The 8,093-nt window shown below is 37.7% G+C and overlaps 1 protein-coding gene across 1 annotated transcript; it reads right to left on the bottom strand.

Annotated features, from left to right (window-relative positions):
- Positions 1-374: 374 nt before the first annotated feature.
- Positions 375-4,488, bottom strand: AGTR2 (angiotensin II receptor type 2). The gene is given in 3 exon segments (NM_001082638.1): positions 375-3,022; positions 4,211-4,270; positions 4,419-4,488. A coding segment is annotated over 1 exon segment (1,092 nt). The 5' UTR covers positions 2,988-3,022; positions 4,211-4,270; positions 4,419-4,488; the 3' UTR covers positions 375-1,895.
- Between the last annotated feature and the right edge of the window lie 3,605 nt (positions 4,489-8,093).

The raw sequence follows: 8,093 nt of genomic DNA on the forward strand, positions 1-8,093 counted from the left end.
TTTGTGGCATTACATCCTAGGGTGCAAGGGAGGGATGACTGAGAACAAGACTGGTTCTGTCAGATCTTCTAAGGCAGCAGATGAGGATAAGAGAGGTAGATTAGTTCAGCTCAGACTTGATAGTTAATTGTGACTGAATACTCAATAGGGGAACTAGAAGAGTGTGGCAAGAGACCAGGTGAGGAAAGATGGGAACTGAAGCTAAGATTTATCAGTGGAGATTGAACAGAGAATACAGATACAAGAGAAGATAAGAATGTATACTTGGAAATAGTTATTTTTTTTAAATAAGCACGCATGATGTTCTAATGAAAGATTTTATTTATATGAGTTCCTTACAACATTACTTAAAACATGAAGTAATAGTTGATTATACATTTAGCTATTTGTTTTTATTGAAAATAATATGATTACACAAAATGAGGACTCTGCCAGAAAGTGGTGTGAGAGGAGTAGTTGCCCTATGGCCCTGGAACCTGGCAAAGATACTAAACCTTCAGTTGTAACCTCTAAGTCAGCGTTAGTCTAGGAAACTCCTGGTGAATCTGGCATAATACAGGACTGGTACAGAACAGAATCTCAGACATTTAAAATTAGGACTCATATTCTAATACAAGCAACATTTAGGTAACTCAGGCAGTTTCAGGTACTCCTCTAACTTAGGAGTTCTAGTAGTGTTGACAAGATCTAAGGACAGCAATTGGCTTAAAATAGCCCCACAGAGTCCTATAGATTCTGGAACAAGCAGCATCAGTACATGTAGGCCACAACTATCCCTATGGTCTATGTATTAAAAGCCACTTTGCACTGCCAGTACAGGTTCCTTGCTTAACAACAACTTGCCATTTGCTGGATCTCTCTATGCCCCCTGGGTATCCAAATTCCATCCTGGTACAATCTTCTTCTATGCTGATTAAGGGTTCACTACAAGCTAAAGAGTTAAAGAAGCCATCCAGATATTTTGGGAAGTGACCCAAAAGCAAAACATCAATAATAAAAATCAAGTCAACATACTATATATCAAAGTACCACATCCAAAAGGTCAAGGATATAAAAATTGACCTTTACATTTTATAACAATGCACTGTGTTTAGTCACTGTTTTTAAAAAAATCAGAGAAAACAGAAATCCTTACACAACAGTTTACATGAACAGAAAGTTTTAAAGACGTATTTCTTCAAAGTTTAACTGAGTACTCAAATATTTGACTATTGCAATTCTGTTAATATATGTTTTACTCTTATAACTGCAAAAAATAAGCTAAAATGTTGGAGTAGGTGTAATTTAATCTATTTTCCTAGCACTAGTAAATATGTAGCTGTATCTTAACTAAAAATTATGCTCAACTACAATGTAAAATTAGTAGTTTATCATGTTTAAAAAGTAGAAAGCTTATGCTTAGAGCTTGAATAATTCAATCCCCTAATCTATTATAATATACTCAATTTAGAAGTGTTCATCTCTCTTACTATGTAATCTTGTAAATAATGCAACAAGTTAAGACTGCCCCTGGTTCAAAAGGAAAGCCTGATGAAAACAGATATAAAATACCACTAGGAAATACCAGAATTTTTCAAGGAGAAATCTGAAACCCCAAATCATCATTCATAATTTCTCATTACTTATAATTTGAGATAGATCACCAGTTGCTTGTCAGTTATAGATATGTCTCTCCAAAGATAAGCCTAGACTGATATACCAACAAAACAATGGGCGATTCCTGAAAGTCACCAGAAGATAACACTTACAGTTACATTTGGTTTCCTGTTCCAGAAGAGTGAGAAAAGATAAAGGAAGGCCAGAAAACATATTATTTTACCAACACCATTTAAAGATAATCCAGATGGGCCTCAAACCAAGTAGCCCTGTCCATTACATGCATTCTGCTCTCTCGTTTAGGACACAAAGGTTTCCATTTCTCTGAGAGAGCTGCTTTTCCGGCAAGACATACTCTCTCTCTTGCCTTGGAGCCAAGTAATTGGAACCCTAAACACACTGCGGAGCTTCTGTTGGAACCGGTTTCCAACAAAACAATACAGAAAGGGATTAACGCAGCTGTTGGTGAATCCCAGGAGGATGGCAAAAGGAAGTGCCAGGTCAATGACTGCTGTAACTTCACAGCTATTAATGACACCCATCCAGGTCAGAGCATCCAGGAAGGTCAGAACATGGAAGGGGAGCCAGCAAATGATGAACGCCAGAACAACAGCAGCTGCCATCTTTAAGACTTGGTCACGGGTTACTCTGTTCTTCCCATAGCTATTGGTCTTCAGTAAGTGTTTTCTGATTCCAAAATAGCATGTTGCTATGAATATTAAAGGGATAATAAAACCAAGGATATTTTTCATTAGGGCTATCCCAACCGACCACTGGGCATATTTCTCAGGAGGGAAAGCCATAATGCAAGCATTCACTCCTAAGTAGTCAATGGTTCTGACATCTCGGAAATAAAAAGTTGGCAACGAGGACAAACAGGCCATACACCACACAAGGGGAACTATATAAGATGCTTGCCAGGGATTTCTTCTTTGAGACAGAAAGGGGTAGATGACTGATTGGTACCTATCAACACTCATGCAAGTGATAAAAAAAATGCTTGCAAACATGTTCAGGGTCAGAAAAGACCCAAACACTTTGCACATCACAGGTCCAAAGAGCCAGTCGTATCTGTGAGAATAATAGGTTGCCCAAAGAGGAAGAGTAGCCACAAGGAGTAAGTCAGCCACGGCCAGATTGAAGATGTAAATGCTGGAAACCTTTTTAGGACCCTTTTGACAACAAAACAGTGTAACCACAACAGCATTGACAAGAGATCCAATCACAAAAATAAAGTAGTAGAGAATGCGAATTGCATCTAACTGCTTATCTGATGGCTTATATGAGCAGTTCAAGGCAGACTCATTGTTGCCAAAGAAGTTCATGAGTCCCAGATGAAGACTGCCGGTAATGTTTCTGTTGATGGCGGCAAGGGTGAAGTTGTCCTTCATAGTGAAATGTCAGCAGCTTCTAATTCCTACACCTTCTGTGGGGGAAATAAATGGAACTCTTAGAACATACAGAGAGCCTTGGAGATCCTTGAGTCTTTCGAATTTTGAAAGTTTTTCAAAAGCAAATGGGCGGGGGGTGGGGGGAGAATTACAGAAGAAATTTAGAACCATACCTTGTGAAATAAGAATGGATTTAACTTCCTGAAGAAAAAAAAAATCCCCGTAGTAGCAAGACGTCAGATATTTCAGCCTCAGGGACTGACAATTCTGAACAAAAATACCTGTTGCCCATCTTTTTTTTTAACCATGTTTTTGTAAGCTTGAAGGCAAATTAGTATTTCAAAAGGTGAGACAAGACAGGAAATGTGTGAAATAAATAAGAAGGAATCCAGAAAAAAGAAAAGTTATTCACGAACACGTAAGCACATATATCTCATTCTGTATAGCTCCTAGAAATCACACTGCTGTCGGCTATTGCACAGAGAAATGCTTTTCTTAAGTAACTAATTATATACAAATCAGAATAGCTATGGAAAATATAAGTAAAACAGCTATGGAAAAATAACTAAGTGTATGAAAGACTGAAAGAATATGTGAAAAAGAACATATTGGACTAGGGGATCCTAGTTGGTTTTTATTCACTATAAACCTGTTTGGTTCTCCTATTTTTATTGTTTTTACAATAATAATATAGTTAAAATGTTATAGAATATATGCATATTTCTAAGAGCCCTCTGTTCTACTTTTAATAGAGAATATTAATTTGAGATAAAGATATTTAAGTGTGGTCTATTTAACATAAGAACAACCCAGTTTCGATTTAATTAGGGAAAGAATAAGAAAAAAACCAGGTAAACATGTTTTAGAGACAAGAAGTAGTTTTGATTGAACAACAAGGATTAATCATGATATAGGCTTATAATTTTTCCTTTGCTAACTAAACAGTCATTGCTTTCAAATGTTATGACTCAATATTCAGGTTTTTGAGGTTTTCTACTAGCAACATTACTCTAAAACAAAAAGTTAAAGACTAAGACACTAAGGGAAAGACTACTACTTAAGATGCTTCCAAATACACACGGATAAGGTATCCAATTAAAATGTAACCACCAAAGAACCTCTTAATAACCATCAAAACTATCGTTTCTGTCTAATGCTCATTATTCATATGATCTAACAGATTAACATGAAAAACTCAGAAATAAATCCTACTGAATACTTACTGGTTTTTGGAGTTTAAAGCAGTTATCATAAATCAGCTTGCCTAGATCCTAAATGCACCCCTGTAAGAGAAACAGCAGTTAGATAATTTAAGAGTTTTGCAAAAGACAGTGTTAAAACACTGAGAAAAAGGAAAAGTTCATCCATAAAAAGTATTTTCATCTAATGGACGTTCTACTTTCTAAGTGTATATAAATTGTTCAGACTTACCTTACAAAATCAGCCTGAAGAATGCTTTGAATTCTGTGCCTATTCGTTCCTTTAGACTCTGGGACGTAATAGCACCAGATCTCTGGTTTCCTTCTTATATGTTCGGTCTGTCCACTGGGAGCCTTCAACCTACATAATTCTAGGGCTGACTTATGAACACTTGCCAGCTTTCCAGAGGGGCTTTTTTTTTTTTTGGCTGCAAAACATTAATCTGAAATTCTCACTGTCTCCAATCATAACAGCTCATTCAAATAAATCTCAAACAAAAAATGAAGTTTCCACAAATGTGTTAGAGAATTTTTAAGTCAGTGGCTTACTTTAAATGAAGAATGCAATTATTTGCAGAATTTTCTCTTTCTTTTTTCCCTGATATTGTCATTCTTCAAATAAGTTTAGAAATGGGAACCATCAACATCTTTTACATCAACATCTTTTACAAATTTTATTACTTTTTGAAATTGTTACCCATTTATTAAATTATGGTCAATCTTTATTTGAAGTCTATAACTTCTACAGTTTCTCCCTTGCTTGAAGCAGCTTTTGTTGGCTTGTGGCTTGGGGGGTTACAGATAGGAAGGATGTAATTCTCATGTGATGGAAAAGAGATATTAATACTTAGTGCCTCTTTCATAGGCAAATTTGTGTTTTAACTACAAAGAGCACAAGCTGAAGGATTGAGTACCTATATGAGCCTAGATCACTGCTGTTGGGACAATGGGGGTGATCAACTTCTCACACCAAGTGCAATAGACAAAATGAGGCCAGACAAGAACAGGTGATGGGAGTAACAATACCAGCTGAAAATAATGCTATGTGCCAAACACTGTGCTAATTGCTTTAGAGTCCAAAGTTTATTAATGGAGAGGTAATATAGCATACTGGTAAACACAAAGTCTCTGAAATCCAACTACCTGAATTTCCATGTCCAGCTCTATCATTACTTCTATGACCTAGGGCCAAGTTACCTTCCTTCCTCACATCTCAGTTTTCTTACGTGAGAAATGGGGTTGATATTAATTACCTACATCATCAAGTTATGAAGATTAAATGAACTAGTATATTGAACAGGGCTTAAAATTATGCCTGGTACATGGTTAATACTAATATAAGCTATTCATATTACCTTCATTGTACAAATCAGAAAACTAAGGCTCACAGGGTTTAAATAACTTTTCTGAGGTCACACAGGTTTTAAAGCAGGACATTTGAACTCAAATAGAAGTCAACTAATGTCAGAAGAGCTCAAGCTCTTAATCTCTATACTATAGGACATCAGCTGGTCCTTTAATCTTACTTTTTGTCCTGAAAAAAGATATATGTGACATTTACAGACAATCACTGATGTCCATTAATAAACTATTACAAAAGTGCCAGAGGGGGATGAGAATTTGAAGGATTGTTATGCAGCAGGAAATATTTTTCTTAACTCTCTTCTAAAAATGGAGACTATAGGAAGGAGAAATGTGTGACAAGATAATTTTCTGTACTTAGCACAGAAAATCAGAGAATGCAGAACCCTTAAGCGGATTCCAACTATTTCTGTGGATCACGTTTTTCAGAGAAGCAGTAAGAGTGCGCCAACGTGTGCTGCACGTCGAGGAGCAGGGCAAGCTCTGGGGAAGTAAGGCGCTCAGCTGGACAGGGAAGGAGAAGCGAGTGTGGGGCACGGAAGGCAAAACTACAAATGACACGAGACATACTAAATGACTTTGGAAATTTGTCTGTTTCTCCACTGATACTGAAGTCAATCTCAGAGCACACAGGTGATGACACCAGGAATTAGAGGTTACTATGGCCTGAAAAAGGTGGTAAGATCCAAAGGCCATCATCGCATTTCTTTCTGTACACTAATTTGAACACTGACAAACCATTCCCGTTTCCATAGGCACCATTTTATTAAATCTCCAAATATTTGTTTCCTATGCTCTAGACAGGTTCAGGTTGAAGCACTGTCCAAAGGATGGGAAACCGACATTTGGGAAACAAACGAGTGGGCACAGGGCAACTGGTTTTACTCTTTGTTTAAGCCTGGTTTCTCCCTCCATTCCAAATGTTTGTTTTTGCCACATACAGGGAAATTTTCCAGGACAGAGCCTCCTGAGTGGTCAAGATGGGTCCGATTCCCACTCTGCTGTATTCCTAGCCCACTCTCACGCCCCTTGCAAAGAAAGAGCCAAGAGCTGAGTTAGAAGAGAACACACAGCAGGCTCTCTTGCCTCCAGCAGACCTAGCCTTGAACACCCCGGAGGAGCAGGGGACCTTGTGTGGGGCTTTTGTCCTTCATCACAGTGAAATTCTGACGTAAATAAAGTCTAAAGAGGCACACATTTCCTAGAAGATTAAAAGGACATTTACCTTTGTTTCTCCGCAATTTTAGGAGTAAAAATTTTCACAAATCAAAGAAAGAGGTTATAGTGTCAAGGAAATAAGGGAGAAAAATGAACAGCAATAACATCGACCCCACTTAAAGCAAGACATACAGTATATTATTGATTCAGCAAAGAACTCCCAGTTAAGCCAACAACGTAAAAACGCTTGAGCGGCAAATAAATGTCAGTTATGGGAAGCAGTACAGCACAAAAAAATTCACTCTCCTGGGGCCTGGGGGGTAATTATTCTGCTGCAGATTGACTTTAAAAGCTTTGGGTCATTTGAATAAATTATGTAGCTCTTCAGGACAAGTGCAGCTGGGCTAACAAAATTAAACAAAGGTAAATCACAGTCGATTCTTTTTCTAATGAATACCTATTGTTTCCTGTGAGATTACTTCACAGTAAATTTTAAAGGACCAGGGTCAAAAAAAAGTTACTAAGAGGATTTTCTCCTCTGTTAGAAGATACAGGGCTTATAAAAACCTTTGATTCATACCTCTCACCTCCCACCCATAAAAAGATGAGACTCCAAAGAGGAAAACGAATACAAATAATAGATGTCCTGGTAATAGAGATGGGGATTAGAGGTACAGGGCTATGGAATGATTAAATATATGTCCTCCTTTGTAGTCTACATTTACAGACGCATTTTAATTTCCTCCACCCTAGCCATCTCTCTGACTGTTACCATTTCCAATTATTCTAGTCTCAATGTACACACCCACACTCACCATTCACACCCATTCAGCCACATACAGACTTCACTTCAATCTTCCTTCAACTCCCTCAGCCACAGGGACACATTATCTTAATTGCAATGAGACTTTTCCAGACCGGTGGATCCCTGAAAACAGGTTATTTAAGAAGATTACCCATGCTTGATATGTCTTTGCAGATTAATTTTTGTGTCTCTCTTTAGTTTCTAATATAATGAGCACAAGAATGTCAGGATGAAAACAAATGGGAAAAAAAATTAAAGGCTATTCAGAGCTAATAATTACATTGACCATTTTATAGAAAGCAGCCTAAAAATTCAAAAGCATGACCTACGTGGGTAATCATTTGCATTGAATTAACTGTCTGTCTTGGCAACACATAGTAATTGAGAGGACTACTTAACAAGGTGGAATTGATGTAGGCAGGCAAACAGGCTAAAATTGATTAGATTTGCGAACTGGAAGACCATACCTTCACCACACCCCTGTGTGACCTCATGCCCCTACCTGATGCCTTCACTATGCCCCTAAGTGGCCTCATTCCCCTACCTGGCCACACCTGGGTGCCCACCAGCCAATCAGGTTAA

Source organism: Oryctolagus cuniculus, chromosome X (assembly GCF_964237555.1).
Source record: "Oryctolagus cuniculus chromosome X, mOryCun1.1, whole genome shotgun sequence".
Taxonomy (NCBI): Eukaryota; Metazoa; Chordata; class Mammalia; order Lagomorpha; family Leporidae; genus Oryctolagus; species Oryctolagus cuniculus.